We start from the raw sequence: 18,648 nt of genomic DNA, 5'->3' as shown, positions 1-18,648 counted from the left end.
CCAAATCTATCCTTTATATCCTTAATCAATCAATCTACCAACTGCCAGTTTTCTGTATCTTGCCTAGATCTAGTCATGCCATTTTTTTTTGGCTCAAAAATCTTCATTGACTATTGCTTCCTCAGTAAAGTTAAAATTCACTTGACTCATTCATATCCCTCCACAATCTAGTGCCATCCCTATCCTTTCAATCTCATCTCATACGAATCCACTTTATTTCAATTAAATTTAACAAGCATTTATTTAAGGGGAAAAAAACTAAACACATATTAGGAGTTCACTATGTGGCAGGCACTTTTCTGAGTGGTAGAGATACAAAGTAAAAAAATGAAACAATCTTTCCCCTAAATACTTAAAGAAGTAGGGTGTACACAGGTAAGAAAATAAAAATATCTAACAAGGAAAAGCAAAGTCAATATTTTGGGCAGAACAACTACTAACAACTTAGGAAAGGTCTCATGTAGGAAGTGATATTTGAGCTGAATTTTGAATGGAGGTAAGAGCTTCAAGAACCAAAGGAAAAGAGGGAATATATTTCAGGCATAAGAAACAACCTGTGCAAAAGTAATTCTAGAAGCAAGAGATAGAACACCCCCAGCATCACTGGGCCAAAATGTCCATGATAGGCTTTAAAAATATGAGTTTGAAATGGTAGGTTGTAGGGAGATTGCAGCAGGTTTTAAACGCCAGTGAGTAGAATTTATATTTTATCCTAGAGGCAATAGATAATTCTTAACATTTTTAGGAAAAGGAGATAAATGATTAGGCCTGTGGCCCAGGAATATCAATGCAATAACTGTGTATGGAGGAGAGACTAAAAAAATAGATTGGAGGTATGGAGCCTAATTCAGAGGCAATTGCAATAGTCCATGTGACATATGAGGAATCTTTGAAGTAGGAGGCATTGTGCATGGAGAGAAGGAAATGGATTTGAGTGATATTGTGAACAAAGAAGCAAGAAGACTTGGTAAGTGATTGGATATCAGAAGTGAAGGAAAAGGAAAAGTTAGGGATGACTCCCAGGTTGTAAATGTGGATGACTGGAAGTCTAGTATTGTTCTCAACAGAAATAGGGAAATTAAGAGCTGAGGACTTGGGAAGAGACAAGGAGTTCCATTTTGGACATTTTAGGTTTGAGGTGCTTATAAGATGTCCAGTGGACAGTTAGTTATGCAAGATTGGGGTCCAGGAGGAAGATAAGGGAAACAGAGATTTGGGGGTAATCTGCATGTACTTAACAATTTAACCCATTAGAGATCATTAGATACACAAGAGAATACAGAGAGAGAAGTCCGAGACAGAGCCTTGGTGTAAACTGAGGCATAGAGGTCACAACATATATGTTAATTCAACAAATGGAACTGAGAAGATTGGATCACAAAAGTAGAAGAAAACCAGGCAAGAGGAGTTTCACAAAAACCTGGACAGGAAAGAATATCCAGGAGGATCCTATCATAGAGAAGTCGATTATAATGAGAACTAAAAAATAACATAGGTTATTGACTTCAGCATTTCAGAGATAATGGAAAACTTTGAAGAAAATAGTTTTAGTCAAGTAAAAAAAATCAGAAACCAGAGTGTGAGGCATTTGAAAATGAGTGTGGGGTGGGGTGGGGGGAATGGGGAGCGAGAAAACGGAGGTAATAAATGGAGATAGTTTTTTAAAAGAGTTTAGTTGTGAAAGGGAGGAACTATATAGTGATTGTTGGAAGCGATGTTCAATTAATATTTTTGTTTTGGGTTTTTTGTTTGTTTTGTTCTGGTTTAAAGAATCAGGTAAACCTGGGCATATTTGTAGGTAGCAGGGAAGTAAAGAAAGAAGCTCTAGTGCATCCAGTGGGTGCTCTAGCCTAATTAAACTACTCATCAATCACTACACATACCCCACATTTGGCTGTCCCATGTCTTTGTTCATATGCTCATTATATATGCCTGGAATGTCCTTCAGCATTCCTTTTTCTTCCATTTGAATCTTTACTGATCCTTTAAAAGCTTACTCAACTTCCACCTCTTCCAAGAATTTTTCCCTGATCCACCCAAGCCAGCAATAATCTCTCCCTTTTCTGGATGTGAAAAAGTATCATTCTCACATAATAATTGGTTATTATGGTTGTGTTCCTGGGGCATCCCTCTTCAGCACATGAGGCCCTCAGACAGGTTATCCCAGTTCCACACCCACTCACAACCTTAGCCCATGATCCCCCATTGATGTGTTTAATTAGCCAATCAGAGTAGAAGAATCAGAAAAGGCTTGATATCTAAGCTGGGATGCAAGGATGAATGGGATTTTAGTATGGACAGCCATATGCCTAAAGGTACTAGAGCAGAGAAAATGAAGGCAGATAGAGACAATGATAGATATATCTTCCTATGTGTTACAGACTGGTTGATCCTCCAGGTTCCTTACTCTGTCTTTGAAGGAGATGCTGTGATTTTGCAGTGCCAAGGTTGGAAGAAAGCTAAACTCTCCCAGGTTACATTTCACAAAGAGAGAAAATTCATTCACTTCACTAAGGAAAATAATTCTCTGCCCATCAAATCAGCAAGGATAGAGCACAGTGGCCTGTACAGTTGTAGTGGGTATGTAAATCATCAAAAAAACAACCAAAGCTCTACACCTGCCATCCTTCAAGTCCAAGGTAAGACCGCCTGGCCATGGAATGGAAACTGCCATGGATAAGGTCCCTGGAAACTATGATGTCTCAGACCAGGAACCTACCCCCTGGGATCCTCCACGCTGGAAGTCTCTTAGCTAGAAGGGCCAGGGCTCAAGCTGGTTTGTTCAAGAATATTCTAGAGCAGACTAACTGAAGAGAGGGAAACAAGCCCTGGTAGATAGGAAATGCTCTTACATTGAGGCTAGTGAATTCCTAGTTTTCACTTCTGGGTGTGCCAACTGTAAATGCAGAATGGGGGGGAAGGGGGAGAGAATAAGCATTTATTCAATGCTAGCTACATACCGGGTACTGTACTAAGTGTTTTATAAATATCTCATTTGATCCTCACAACTACTCTGTGAGTTAAGTACTTTTGTTATTGCTATTTTACAGTTTAGGAAACTGAAGTAGACAGATATTAAGTGACTTGCCCTGGGTCACACACCTCATAAGTGTCTGAGGCTAGATTTGAACTCAGGCTTTCCTGGCTCCAGGACTGGTGCCTTAACCACTGTGTTCCCTAGCTGGAATAAACTATGGCTCAGTTTCCCCAGCATTTCTATCTCTTAACTCCCAGAACCTCCTCCATCCACCAATTCTCCTTGACCCTAAAATCAACTCTTCCCCCAGAGCTGTTTCCTCCACCTGAGCTGAGAATCAAAAATTCCACTGAAACCATGGAGGGGAACCTAATGGCCTTGAGCTGTGAGACCCAACTACCTCTGCAGAGATCATCTTCCCAGCTCTACTTCTCCTTCTTTAAGGATAATAAGACCATAAGAGACAGAGATCAGTCCCCAGAATATTGTATCCCAGGAACTATAATAGGAGATGCTGGATTGTACTGGTGTGAGGCAGCCACCGAGGACGGCCAAGTTAAGAAACAGAGCCTTGGGCTGGAAATTCAAGTGAGTGGAAAAGGGGAGTGGGAGTGGGAACATACTTGGGGAAATAGTAGAAGGTCTATCTGGAGAGAGAGACAGAGACAGAGACAGACAGAGATAGACAGAGAGAGAGGAGACAGAGACAGAGAGGTGAAGCTGGGAAAGTAATAGTTATAAAGATGGGAGAAAAGAATGATATTTCTCATTAAGATCCCTGCAGTCTCTAACTTGTCTTCTCTTTCAATTCCATTATCTGATCATTCCTTCACCTAAATAATGGTATCATGGCAGGAGATGTGGTAATGCTTTAGGGTGACAGAGGGGTTCTGCTCCCAGTTCGGTACCAGTTTTTCCGCATGGGAAAAATTCTCAGTAACAAATTCAGGAGTCCATGGAAAACCTGCCTCCTTCCTCTTCTAGGTGATATTCTTCTAGATGATATAGAGGGATGCAGAGACTTATTCTTAAAAAATAGCTCCTTGCTTAAGGAGTGAGACTGCAGTTTATTTCTTTATGGAGAGTATGTGGTCTCCCCAAAAAGACTTTAAGGTCTCCGAGAGATTGGGATTTATTAAGTTTTGTACCCCAGTGTTCAGCACAGTTTTGGGCTCATTGTAGCTGCTCAGTAAATGTGGGTTGACCAAGTGTGTTCTTCCTTTCTTCTGCTTCTAATCCCATCCTGGAACATCTCAAGTCAGTACCAAAATAATAAGACTTCTCAATAAATGAACATTTCTTCCATATACCACTCCTGGAATTGAGTGCCCCATTCATTGTTCTCATCCTTGCCTTCTTATAGGAAGTACAGACCCCAGACATATGCATAGCCTGGAGAGCTTTCATTTCCCAGCTTGTTAGATTGGATTTCCCTATCCTAGTCCTTAAAACAACTTTGGAAAATCCCAGCAATTAATATCTATCAATCAGGCCTCCATGTCTCTCCCCTAGGTCCCCAGAGGGTCCAGGAACAGCCAGCTGGTCCTGCAGATAACTCTGACCTTGCTAGGTGTGACTGGCATCTCTACAGTCCTTCTGTTTTGTTTCAGGTTCATGAAGAAATCAGGTCAGTGTCTTCCTTTAGCATTCTCTGGTCATAGATTCCAATCCTGGCTGGAACCCCAGTCCAACCTTCTCCCTCTTCCCTAAAACCTACCCCCAGGGGCCTGACCCATTTGCAACCAGGGAAGGGGATCCTAACATTTCATGCATACACTGGATACTCCAGGACCAAAGAAAAGAGGTCTATAAAAATCAAAACTTGAAAAAGGGAAAAACAAAAGCTAGCCATAATAGTACATAACATAATAGTATTAATGATGATAATAATAGGACATGGTAAGAAGAAGCCAGCTTCAAGAACAAAATCGTGGCTAAGTAGGTCAAAGGTTGGCCAGGAGGCAACTCCGGCAAGGAGCAGTGAATGCACCTTTAAGTCATCGCTGACCACATTTGAAAATATTTCGACTGAAAAGGGAATGGGGGGGGGGGTGATTATGATTGAAAAGACAGAAAATCATAATACTTTTAGCTCACATTTCTACAGCATTTCAGGATTTACCAAGCTCTTCTTCTCAACAACCCCCTAGCACAGGGCGAGTATTATCCCCATTTTACAGATGAGGAATAAAGGCTTAGAATTGCCATTCCCATAGAGACTTAACCAATAAATGCCAGAGCCAAGGCTCAGACAAAGGTCTTCTGACTCTCTCACTTGACCGTTGATCTAAAGCAGAAAGGGACCTCATAGGCCATCGATTTCAACCCCTTTGTTTTATAAAAGAGGTGAAGTGACTTGCCAAAGAATGGTGTCTAGCAATTTTAAACTCAACTGACCAGGATAGAAAACACAGGAAGAAATGAGGGCTAGAGTTTAATACTTTAAATCTCTCAAACCCATCCACAAATATATGTCCCCCCCAAATGGGTGTAGAGTACCACAAGTTTATTAATAATTATTATTATACTCATTATAATAGTAGTAATATATAATAATAATCTTTTTCAGGAACTTTATGTTTAGAAAGCACTTTATAAACACTTATCTCACTTGATTTTCAGTGCATCTCTCTAGGCTGATAGAGTTGTATCCGAAGCCTCCCTCCCTTATAGTGATTCCTCACCTGGGGTCCATGAGGTTCTTTTTGGTTTGTTTGACAGTTTTTAATATTCTGGTAACCGTTTTTCACCGTAACTTGGCTTCTTTTGTAATCCTACATATGTTATTTTGTGCATTTAAAAGCATTATTCTGGGGGCAGCTGGGTGGCACAGTAGTTTGAGAGCCAGGTGTAGAGATGGGAGGTCCTAGGTTCAAATCTGGCCTTAGACACTTCCTAGCTATGTGACCCTGGGCAAGTCACTTAACCCCATTGCCTAGCCCTTACCTCTCTTCTGCCTTGGAACCAATACACAGTATTGATTCTGAGACAGAAGGTAAGAGGTTTTTTTTTTTTTTAATAATTAATAAATTAAATAAAAAAGCATTATTCTGAGAAGGGGTCCATAGGCTTCAACAGACTGCCAAGGGATGGCCATGATGCCCACAGAAAGGTTAAGAATCCCTAAATCTAAATTCAAATGCCTTTGTCTCAGCCAGTCACAGGGAACCTCACCCTCTCCTGCACTAACCAATTGTCTCCTCAATACCTTCTCCTTATATTACTGGCCTCTCCCTTTAGCCTCTCCCAATCCCAGAGGAAGTTGCCCAAGTTCTTCAGTGGCACAGGAGGGATGGGAAAAGGACTACAGATTGGCTTGTGATTTTGTTGGGGTAGGGCACTCCTAGGTGATGAAATGCCCTCTACCAGGGCAAGTTGGCACCTGCCCTGCAATTTATAATCCTAGAGAGTTGCCCTGGGCACTGAGAGTCACAGTCAACTTTGTCCTAAGTGGAATTTGAAGCCAGGTCTTCCTAGCCTCAAAGGTGGAAAAGAAAGCATAGAAATCAGGTCTGCTTAAAAACCTTCAGTGATGGGGAATTCACCTACTACAGAAGCAGCCCTTTCCACTTTCTGATAATTCATTGTTGGGGATTTTATCCTTAAGTCAAGCTAAAATCGGTTTCTTTGGAACTTCCAAACAACTACTCTTAGTCTAACATCAGGGATCAAGAAAAACAAATCTAATCCCTCTTCTACAAGACAGGATTTCAAATAAGTAAAGACAGCTATTATGTGCCCCACTTCATATCTTCTCCTCTCTGACTAATCATTCCCATGGAAACATGGACACACAAAGGTGGCAAATGCACAATTGGAAAAATCTATTAGGTTCTTGTTAGTTATTTTTATACACACTTGATTTTACAGAAGGAACTGCTGCCTCAGATCCTGCCAGGTGAGTCTACTGCCTTGTTGTTATGAAAGTCATTGAATATTCCTTAGATACTAGCAATGGCTCACCCTGAATGAGAGAGCCTTAACTAGGGCAGGGCACCACCTTGTCTCCCTCAGGTTAATACACAACTGACCCAAGCCATTACATATTATAATTCTCCAGTTTGTACCCCCATGGGCACATGAGTTTTGGACAGCAAGGCAACCCCACGAGAAGGTAAGAGAATAGGGTCAGTGGTGGCAGTAGTGGGGAAGGAGGAGGAAACAGGCTGCCCCTTCTCCTACAACTATTGCTTCCGCATCTTGGAGGAGAAAGTCACCATGTGAAAAGGCAAGGAAGTAGAGTAGCTGGTTGTAGACATCAGGGGAGACTGGAGACGAGCCACTTCCAAGGACTACATCCAAATAGGTCAGTCTTTTCCAGGGCTCATCTGCCTTCCCCACCACCTTCCAAACCCTTATTCTCATGTCTAATTCAACCTTCCCTAAGTCTTCCTTTGTCCTCCCTTCTACCATGCCCTCTGGGACCCTTCTCTATGGTCTACAAAGTTCCCTCCCCTCTAATCTCTTCTTTCTATATTCATCTCCTTTTTTGCATATTCAATGCAACCTCTCTTTCCTTTGAAGACACCACATCTCTTGTCTATCTCTTCAAGACTTCTCGTATACCTGCTGACACATAAGGATCTGGGAAGAAGATTTGGTGTATGCCTTACTCACCACTACCACTATCACTCAGCAACCTCCTCTCCACCTTGAAAATTTGTTCCACCCTGTCCAGATTCTCGTTGTTGCCATCCGTAGACTTCCAGGTCACTCTTCTTCCTTTCTGATCAGTTTGGTATTTAGCTCATAGTCTTCTTCTCCACTCCAATCCCTGCTTCCTCTTCAATTGGCCTTCCAAAATGTTTATTTCCTCAACCCCCATGATCTTTGTCCTTAGTCTACACTAGCTACACACAAAAATGGTCATAATTTAGATTCTACCCTCAACCCAACACAACTGAATTTCAGAAATCCTAGCTATGGCTCTACCCCTGGTCCTGAAGTGTCAATTGTGTTGAATTGCTCTAAGTCCTCTACTATGTATCTTTCCCAAGATTTAGGATTCCTCTTGAGTCATACTATCCCTCAGGGCATTTTCAGGTAAAATTGTCCCATAAAATTTAACTGTGTACAGCCTTATGGGTTAGCCCTTGCAAAAAGAAAAGTGCCTTAAGCCTACCATGATCTGATAGTCCCCTTCTCCCATCCCAGCCCAGGATCTACAGTCTATTTTATAGACTTACCTTTCCTTGATGTTCATTCACATTACTCTTTATGTTTCCTAGGGGCCCTTTCTTCCTAAGAATTCCAGAAGCCCCTAAGTCCTCCTTATCACAGGACCTGAAGTCTTGTCCAGTGCATTTCAATGGTAAGGGTCAAGCTGCTCTGCTGGACTGGTGCGTCCACTGGAGACAGAGAAAAGACCTCTTCAAAAGGAGGATGAAGAAGTTGTGGACCTTAGAGCTTCCTCAGGCACTTTTGGAAGGATGATAATATTAATAATAACTCATATATTATTTAATGTTTATGGAGTATTTTACAGCAACCCTATGAACTGGATAGTGTTCATACTATTATCCTCACTTTACAGATGTGGAAATTGAGGTACTTGTGCAAGGTCACACAGGTAAACCAGAATCTCTATCTTTTGCCAATGGATCTAACAAGAGAAATTGGAGGGAGGGCAGCTGGATAGCTCAGTGGATGAAGAGCCACGCCTAGAGATGGGAGGTCCTAGGTTCAAATCTGACCTCAGACACTTCCTAGATGTGTGACCCTGGGCAAGTCACTTAACACCCATTGCCTAGCCCTTACCGCTCTTCTGCTATTGCCTCCAAGATGGAAGGTAAGAGTTTTAAAAACATTTTAAAAAAGAAAGAAATTGGAGGGCATTAATTGTTCCTATGGCAGAGCTATTAGTAGAGAATGGGAAAGTCAGAAGGCAGGTGAAAAAGAGCAGGGCTTCTATTGTAACCATAATAATAATAACTCACATTCATATATTGCCTACTATGTGCCTACATAGGGGCAGCTACATGGCACAGGGGATAAAGTGCTGGGCCTGGAGTCAGGAGGACTCATCTCCTGAGTTTAAATCTGGTTTCAGATACTTACCAGCTATGTGACCCTGGACAAGTTGCTTAACCCGTTTTACCTCTGTTTCCTCATCTGAAAAAATGAGCCAAAGAAGAAAATGGCAAATTGTATTTTTGCCAAGAAAACCCCAAATGGAGTCATGAAGAGTCATGCATGTGCCTAAGTACTATGCAAAAGATATTCACAAATCCCATTTAATCCTCATAATATGGGATGGAGGTACCATTATTTTTCTCATTTTCCAGTTAAGGAAACTTGGGCAGAGATTAAATTGCCCAAGATCATATAACAGAGTAAAGGGTCTGAGGCTAGATTTGAACACAGGTCTTCTTGATGCCAGACCTGGTGCTCTATCCATTGGGTCACCTAAAGCTATAGAAATCACTTGTGATTCAGTTTCTATCCCTGGGTACCTGTAGAAACCTGATCATCACAATCTGCTTACTATGATACAAAAAGTACTGGGCTGGCAGTTTGCAGATCAAGATCCTTTCTAGTCCTAACTGCCACTCACTCTAAGCATAACTGTGAACAGACCTCATAGGCAGCTTCCGTTTCCTAATCTGTAAAATGGTAACATTGACCCGAGTGGCAACAGCATATAGGGGAAAGGATAATGGGCTAAAAAATCTGGAGAACTGGGTTTTAGTCCTGATTATAACATTAACTTGATTCGTGATCTTGGGCAAGTGACTAGAAGTCTCTGAATTTCCATTTTAGTAGAGACAAAATAGAGCAGAGGACTGGGAAATTGGTTCCCTTTCAGTTCTAGCATTCTATGAGTTGATGGGTGTGGGGTTTTTTAGCCTCTTTTATCCCACATTTTTCCAAATGGAGTTCCCTTGCCCCCACAGTATTCTACTGCCCCTTGCTATTATGATTACATTTGCAGAGAGTTTCCTTCCATTCCTGGGGAAGAAGCCAGGGGCAGGATTCATGGTTTTGGCTCATGAGTCATCTCTGAAACCTCATCTCTCCTTCCAGTGAGTCCTCAGGAGGAGGAAAGTGAGGATGTGATCTATTCCGTGGTATTTCCCAGGAAGCTGAGAAAGAAAAGTGAGTAACTAGGATGGGATGAGATTGGGGGAGATCAGAAATGAAAGAGACTTATTTGCAACCACCACTCCGCCCCATAAAGATTCCCTTCTCCAACCCATCCCTTGGGTCCAATCATACCATTCTTCTGCTGGAAAAATTTCATTGGCTCTCTGTTTCCTGTGAACACATACTCCAGTTCATTCTCCCTCTTTTCTGAAGTTCAGTACTTTGCTCACTGTCTTCTGCTCCTCCCCAATTCCTACCCTTATATTTGGGCGACTTCAACATTTATGATGTTTTTCCATCAAACTCCCTCATTTTCTATCCCTCAGGCTCCTCAGATTTACGGGCCTACTCCTCCACTCCACCTCAGTCATGCACAGGGATGGAATCTTGCCATTTAACTACATTTGGTACTTCCTTGACCAAAAACTCTGACATTAAATTATCTGACTGCAACTTCCCATTTTTCCATCTCCCCCTTTACCTCTTGCCTCCGTTGGTACTTTTTGGAGCTATAATTTCACTTTCTTCCCTTCCTCTTCTGCTTTAAAACGTCACTTTTCTCTCTTCCTAATTTCAATTCTATAGTTAACCAATTCCACCTTACACTGTATCCTATTTTTGAAGCCCTCATCCCCTTAAAGCTGTTTCTCCTTCCTCTCCTCCAAAATTAGACGTCCTGAAACTAAGTTGGCCCTGTCTCGTGCTTTGAAGAAGTCCTGGCTCCAGTCCCCTCAGAGGATCCCCAGTCATGCAAACACAAGTCCCTTCCCAGTGACCTACTGGGAACTGGTTCCATCACTTATTCTTGCTTGCCCTGGCAGATTCCAACCAGAAGTCAAAGATCTCAATGGTCTCTAGCCTTCTAGAGAACACCTACATAGCCCCAACCCCCTGGCACAAGCATTTCTTTAAACTTTGTTCCCTACAGTGACTCTGGTAATATTGGCTTCAGATATTTTGGGAAGTTTTCATTTTTGCACAAACTGTCCATCTCCTCTCCCTGTGCAAGCTAGCTCAGTCCCACACTGAAGCCCTAACAGGCTAGAACCAAGTGAAGTACAAGATATTCTGGACCCATTATCTAAGCTCTCATGGCTTTTCTCTTTCCTTCTTTATTTCCCTTCCAGGAGTTCACAAGCTGTCTTATACAGTCCTGGACTAGATAGAGGTACTTACTGCTGTTTCTCTTTAGCCAGTTTGACCATTGCTCCATATCACACCCTCTACATCTTCCCCAGGAGAGTTGGGCTCCTCTAGAATCGTTTATGTCACCACCATGTCAGAAGTCTTCTCAAACTGCTTTTCCTACATTGCTCCTCTTGGCTCCCCTCATACACTCTACATTCTAAATACAGTGGACCAGGAGTCACTCCCTGATCTCATCCTGCCCTGTCCCTGCTTAGCACATTAAACCCATTCCCTCCACATCTCTGAGACTTGTTGAAATCCTCTTCATCCCCTCCTTTAGGAAGCCATTGGTGATCTACCCACTAAAAGGAATCTTTTCTCAAATTCTCTTAAGACATCTTATCTTGATTCCTTGTTTTCTCCTCTTACATTTTCTCTCACATTATATTTATTCATCCTTCATCCTTCCTATTACATTGCAGGTTCCTGGAAGGCACTGATTTATTTTTAATTCTTCTTTGTAACTCCAGTACATTGCACAGGGCCTTGACTATGTTCAGTCATTTCAGTCATGTTCCACTCTTCGTGACCCCATTTGGGGTTTTCTTGGTAAAGATCTTAGAGTGGTTTGCCATCTCTTTCTCCAGCTCATTTTAGAGATGATGAAACTGAGGCAAACAGAATGAGCTGCCTTGCCCAGGATCACTCACCTATTAAGTATCTGAGGACAGATTTAAACTAAAGATGAGTCCCCTGTCTCCAGGTCTAGCTACTGAACTGCCCCAGGACTTCAATCTTAGAAGATGCTAAATAAACATCTATTAAATGGAACTGAATTCAATCAAAAGGAAATGGGGTCAAATGCTCACCTCGGCAGTGCCCTATCAGGAGAGAATAGAGGAAGGTGAAGCTGTTCCTTGACCTCAGGAAATCTGTGGTCAAAATAGGGCATATCTTAATATAAGTTAATGCTGAAAGGAGAAGCACAGAGACTCCAGTTTCAGCAGCTGGAGCTGTAATATGACAGGTTTAGGAACTGAAAAATCTGAAGCCTTTCCCTTTGCCTGCCTATGTGACTGGGAAGCAAATGTTGAGTGTCTTTGAGAGGAGGGGAAGGGCTTTGCTTCTTCCTAATTCACTATGCCATCTGAATGAAGAGCCAGAAGGGCTCACATAAGATAGAGCAGAATTCCACCCCTCTCCGGAAGTGGATGGGGTCTGCCCAGGGAACTACACTTATCAGGGAGTGGGGTAGAGGAAATGGGGTTTGGAGAACAAAAGACGAAGCCCCGCAGTGATGGCTGGGGCATGAGGAAGAGGGGGGAAAGGGAAGTGGTCTGCTTTGTATACTGCTTCAATGTGAAAAATAAGGAAGTGGCCCAGCCTAACCACAGACCTAGCTCCAGCCCATACTAAGGTAGTGGAGCCAGTTCAAGGACCTTTCAAAGGAAAGGAGTTAAATGGCATCCGTCTTATTCCACTCCTTTTCAAATTCTGGTTCAGTTCAATCCAATTCAATTTAGCAGACATTTATAAAACCCTTTCTCTGTGCATAACATTGTCCCAGGAGAGAATCAGAGCTAAATCAGAACATTCCTGCTTTCTTGGAGCACATATTCTAGTAGAAGAAGTTGGCTTATTCAAGGCTAATTATTAAAATGACATAAGACATGACCTGTGGTATGATGCAAAGAGGGCTGGATTTAGAATCAGAAGACCCAGGTTCAAATCCTAAGCTTGATATTTATTTTATGTGTGACCCTGAATAAATCATCTGGGGCCACCCTTGGAATGCTATCCCAATTTTGAGGTGCATTGTGAGGAAGCATCGTGCAGAACTGGGGTTCACAAGTTCCCACTAATGCTCTATTTTAATAGCTAATCAAGAGACTCAGCAGTTCAAAACAAACAAACAAAAACCCTATTAAACAACTTAGCAAAATAAGTATCAGAAAAGATTTCTTCAGACGAACAGGGTTATACACTCCCATAGATTACCACACCACCACAGGAAAGGGAATATACATGGCCAGGAAATATGACTATGTGAAACTGTCATAGATGAAACACATGAGAGGACATGAAACCAGGGAACACATACAGCCAGGGAAGACCCCAAATTGGAGTAGGCAAGAGCAGCACTCTACAGGAGAACACCAATGGCCAGTAACTGCATGCTTGCAGGATGGTGCCCAAGCTCAAACCCTTTTCTGCCTCCAATGATGCTGCCTGCTTCCTCCCTTCCTCCCAGAGCCAATGATAGCGATTTCCTCTGGCAATGGAGCCGCTTTCTCCCCAGATCTGGAGTCCTTCTCCCATCAGTTTTTATTTTCTCCTCTGCAGCCACCTCTTCTTAGCTGCTCTCTGATGCCATCTTCTGGTTTTCCTATGCCTCGGAGTCCTCTTCAAGTCCTTGGCTATTTTTTTTTTTTGCCATCTTTCCACTGAATTATAGCTGCTTCTAGTTTCTCTGCCCTACAGAGAGATGTCTCTGCTCTTGTGGCCATAGCCTCAGGAGCTCTTGCAGCTCCTTCAACCAGGCAGCCAGCAAAATAAAACAGAAGCTATCAGGCTTAAATGAAACTGTCTTTTTTTTTTTTAAACTCAACTGCTCTTCATGTGTCCTTCAACCAAAATTTTGTTTTGACTTATGGTTAGTTCATTTCTTTTAACTCCAATCATACTTCTAGTTGTCCTCTTGGATACTTAAATATCATCTCAGAAGTTCTACTTTGCAAAACTGCACAGGAACTGGGTGACGCTATATTTCAGAGATTTCCGAAATCCCTAGCTCCCTTCAAGGTTTAGCTTACGTGCCACCTCCTACAAAAGACCTTTGCCAATTCTTCTGCTTGCTGGTGATATTTCCTCCCCCAAAAAAATCTATTCTGCATTTAAAGTACATATTTTTACTACATATACACATATATTTTCTATTTGTGTAACTGTGTACATAATGCTAACTCCCAATCGCCCATTATAAGCTCCTTGAAAATAGGAATGATTTTTTCTTTCTGCTTCCCTAGAGTCTAGCACACAATAAGTGTTTAATAAATATTTTTTGAATTTAATTTAATTAAATCATGTCACTTGAGTTTAGTAAAGCCAGAAATCTTTGTTCTAGGCATTTCTTCTGTTACCTTAACAACCAAAATCACTGTACTTCCTACACAACCTCTCTAGGTCTCTGTTTTCTCATCTGTATAATAAAGGAGTTATATACTAAGATCTCTTGCAACTACATAGCCTATGATCTTAAGCATACTAGAGAGATGCAAAACAAAATAGTATGAGAGATCTCAAAGGTCACAGCTCTTGGAGGACCTTTCATGTTCTCCTTCACTTTATTTCCTTCATGAGTTTTTTAATTGTATATGCAATGTGTGACTAATCAAAACATGAGGAATATGGAAATATGTATTGCACAAAAGCACTGATATAATCAATATCGGACTATTTACTGCCTGGGGTATCGGATGGAAGGGAAGAAGAGAATCTGAATTGTAAAGTGTCAGAAAACAATTGTCAAAAAAATTGTTTCATAGTGTAATAGAAAAAAATTAAACTTGGTGAAAATAAATTTTAAAACTAAATTTAAATCTTTTTTTAGGTTACCCATTCCAACCCCCTAATTTTACAGATGGGAAAACTAAGGCCCAAGAGATGAATAAATCTGTCTAGCTCCATAAGTCTGGACTAGGGAAGCCAGGATTTGAATCCAGATTCTCTGATTTCAAAGTCAATTCTTTTCCCTATCTTTCATGTTGTTTTTGGGGGGAGAACAGGGGAGAAACAGTAAATACTCAGAAAGAAGGTGGTATTTACATTGAGATTTAATGAATAGGTTTTCCTAAAAGACTATTTTAGGGAAAACTCACATAAGATAAAAATTCACACAGGGGTCAGAAGAAATGAACAAGGATATTCTCAAAGTCTCTCTGAAGAACTTTGGTATTGGTTGCAAGACATGGAAGACATTGGCACAGGACCATCCAGCGTGGTGTGCCCACATCAAAGAAGGTCCTGTGCTCTATAAGCAAAAAAAGAATTGCAGTAGCTTAAAAGAAATGTGAGATACACAAATTTAGGAACATCTCCATTCCAAATGTTCCTGTGTACTATTTGCACCCAATTTATATTCTGAATTTGCATTTGCCTGGTTAGCTATAGTTGGACACGCTGTACATTGACTCCAACATCATGATGTCATTTTGGTTTTCTTCAAGGACAAAGGACAACATCCAAAGAATAGGTAAAAAAATTCAATAGGCAAAAAGAGAAAGGATAAGGGTATTATCATGGGGCTATGACAGTAAGAGATCTATTCAGGGGATGGCAAACAATCTCTAAACTGTAAAATTCTAAAACTTTTTCTCCATTCTTAACCTTTTGGATCTCTGCAATTTTTGACAATGTCAACCACTCTCTCCTCCCTTATCTTTCATAACTATTCTTTACAGATTTTTCCACCTGTTGGACCACTCCTTTGCCAGACCATCATCCTCCTCCCACCCAACCAGTGAGCATTTCCAAGCCTCTATCCTGGCCTTCCTCTCTCCATATCATGTCTTTCTGTATAGTCTTATCAATCCCCAATGGTTATCGCTATGAAGATGACTCCTAAATCTATGTATCTAGCCCTAATTTCTTTCCCGAAATACAATCCATCATTATTGTCTACCTACTGGCCATCTTTACCTGATTGTCTCATATAGGGATCTGAAACTCAACATGTCCAAAATGAATATTTTACCTTTTAACCCAAACCCATCTCCTCCAAGTACCCATTTCTGTCTCAACAGGCACCAAGGTTAATGACCTTGGAGTTCTTCTTGATCCTATTCTTCCTCAACCCCTAGAATCAATCTATTACCAGGTTTTGTTGTTCCTGCTGCTACCTCTCTTTCCTCTGTCTCTAAGAACTCATTAGTTTCTCCTCCATTAAGGCTGTCATCATCTCTTGCCTAGAGCATTGCAATAGTCTCTTAATTGGTTTGCTTGAATCCAATTTCTTTCCTCTCTAATCTATACTCCACCCAACCGATATTCCTAAGTCAAAGATATGACTGTCACTCCCTCTTACCTAACCACACAAAAATCTTAAATTATCCCATATATCTCTACTATAAAATTCAAACTGCTCAACCTGGCATTCAAAGCCCTTCACAATCTAGTTCCCACCTAACTTGCTGGGTTTATTTCAGATGAGTCTAGGTTTTCATGGCATTGTTCTCTCCTAGTTCTTCCTACTTGTTGAATAGCTCCTCTCAGTCTATTTTACTGGATTTTCATTCAGGTCATGTCCACTCACTGTGGTTATCCCTCAGGGCTCTGTTCTTGGCCCTCTTATGTCCTTACTCTATATTCTTTCAATTAGTGTATCTCATCAGCTCCCATGGATTCAATTATAATTTCTATTCTGATAATATTCAGAGCTTCTTATCCAGCCCTAACCTTTCTTCTGATCTCCAGTCTTATATCTGCAAATGCCCTTATTTTCTGGAATTACCTATCATGCCTCAGCTGCCTCCTGATTCCTCTTCTGCTGGCCTTTTCACACTTTATTCAGTTCTTCCCAGAACCTCCATTTTTGGGAAGTGCCCAGACCAGCTATCCTTGATTCCCCAGAATAAACTGCCATGACCTTGCCTGCTTACATCATTACCCCACCCCCAACCCTTTGTGGTTTCTTTTTTTCTGCTTTGTCTTCCCCCATTAGAATGTAATGTTTAATAAATGCTTGTTGACTGACCAGCCGCCTTCATACACTTTTTATTCTATTTAATATCACATTTTCCTCCTCCATTCCTCTACGCACATAGAATCTCAAGCTAGAGACCTTTCCAAATCCCTCCCCAATCCCTCCCCAATCCACTCTCACTCTCTCTCTCTCTCTCTCTCTCTCTCTCTCTCTCTCTCTCTCTCTCTCTCTCTCTCTCTCTCTCTCTCCCTTTGAGATCACTTTGTATCATATTGCATGTGCTTGAGCAGAGGCTATCATTTTGTATCCCCAGAATATAGCCCATAGTTGATACAAAATAAATGTTTATTGAACTGAACACTACAGGATAAGTAGACAAGAAGGTAGGGAGGCATCAGATTATAAAGGACATTGAACAGCAGGCAAAGAAATTTAAATCTTACTCAGCATTTAATGGGTGATCATTGAAAAGACAAAATGAAGACATAAAACTGAAGAGTCAGACACAATGGGTGCCTCACTGAAGATTTTTCCCTGAACATCCACCCCACCCCACCCCAAATTTTATTCTTCTCTATGACCAGTGTTGATGATACATTCAATTTTTTTTTAAATTAAAGGCCTATTAAGTGGATGGCACTGAGTCAGATGCTAAGAACACAAAAGTAAAAATGAAGCATCTACTGTCCTAGAGCTTACATTCCAAATGAGGGCTAGAAGGAGAAATTTGTGATTTGGGAAGCTAAGTGGGCACAAAAGGAGCAGAAATTCATTTGGTTTTACAGATATAGATGAAAAGTATCTGTGTATTCTTACTCTGGGTTAATAAAGTAGGTAATACAAGACTGAAATGATATACCAAAATCAGAGTGGTCTTGGGTTTGAGCCAAAGTTAGACAATGAAACTAAAGAAGAGTAGGAAATTCTTATAAAAATAGTATGAAGAGTAGGTATGAAGTGGAAATTTGAGCTAGAGAAAAATGTCTCACAGGCAGTTAAAGCAAGGTTGTCCTGGAGCCCAGCAAAAGGGTCAGGGGTTAAGATATTGATTTTGGGGGGTCTTGGATATCTACATGAAAGAATAAGGATAGAACTTCCCATGGGGGTGGAAGTGGGCAGGAGAGTTCCTATAGTTATTATAGTCATTTCCAGTTCTATCTGTCTCTTTATGACTCAATTTGGGAGTTTTCTTGGCAAAGATACTGGAGTGTTTTGCCATTTCCTTCTCCAGCTCATCTTATAGATGAGAAACCTAAGGCAAACAGGGTTAACTGACTTGCCCAGGATCCCACAGCATCTAACGTGAGATTTGAAATCTGGGAAAGGAATCTTTCAGATTCCAAGCCTAGCACCCTATCCATTGTACCACCTAGATACCCCCTGTCTATAGTTAGAGAGGAAAGGAAAAATAGCCAGAAAATAAGAATGAAGGAGTAGTTAGTGAGGAAGGAGTATAAGACTTTAATGTTATTGAAGTTAAAAGAGAGAGCACTAGAAAAATAGGAATGGTTAACAAAATCATGCTATAGACTTGAAGCCAACCTCCTAATGTTCCTGGGGTCATCCCACTTTCCACTATTTTCTCTGGTAGGCTCACTCACCCTAGAGCTAAAAAGTAAAGGACAATGTGTGAAAGGGATGAGCAAATGAGTCTTAATGAACCCAAACACTTCTCTTTTATTCTATAGCCTTCTCCAAAGACCCATACCCAAGGGAGGAGGTAAGTATGGCTCCCCAGTATTCTCATCTTCTCCATTTC

The 18,648-nt window shown here is 41.2% G+C and overlaps 1 protein-coding gene across 1 annotated transcript in view; it reads left to right on the top strand.

Annotated features, from left to right (window-relative positions):
• The window catches only part of FCRL6 (Fc receptor like 6), a 60,872-nt gene extending 49,401 nt beyond the window's left edge, over positions 1–11,471 (top strand). The window contains exons 5-8 of the mRNA XM_056814633.1: positions 2,382–2,639; positions 3,189–3,565; positions 4,490–4,604; positions 11,299–11,471. Coding sequence (XP_056670611.1) covers positions 2,382–2,639; positions 3,189–3,565; positions 4,490–4,604; positions 11,299–11,471 — 923 coding nt within the window. The remainder of the gene's footprint in view (positions 1–2,381; positions 2,640–3,188; positions 3,566–4,489; positions 4,605–11,298) is intronic.
• Positions 11,472–18,648: the final 7,177 nt, after the last annotated feature.

This window comes from Monodelphis domestica, chromosome 2 (genome assembly GCF_027887165.1).
Source record: "Monodelphis domestica isolate mMonDom1 chromosome 2, mMonDom1.pri, whole genome shotgun sequence".
Taxonomy (NCBI): domain Eukaryota; kingdom Metazoa; phylum Chordata; class Mammalia; order Didelphimorphia; family Didelphidae; genus Monodelphis; species Monodelphis domestica.
Note: the sequence above shows the minus strand (reverse complement) of the source record. Positions and strands in the feature narration are given on the sequence as shown.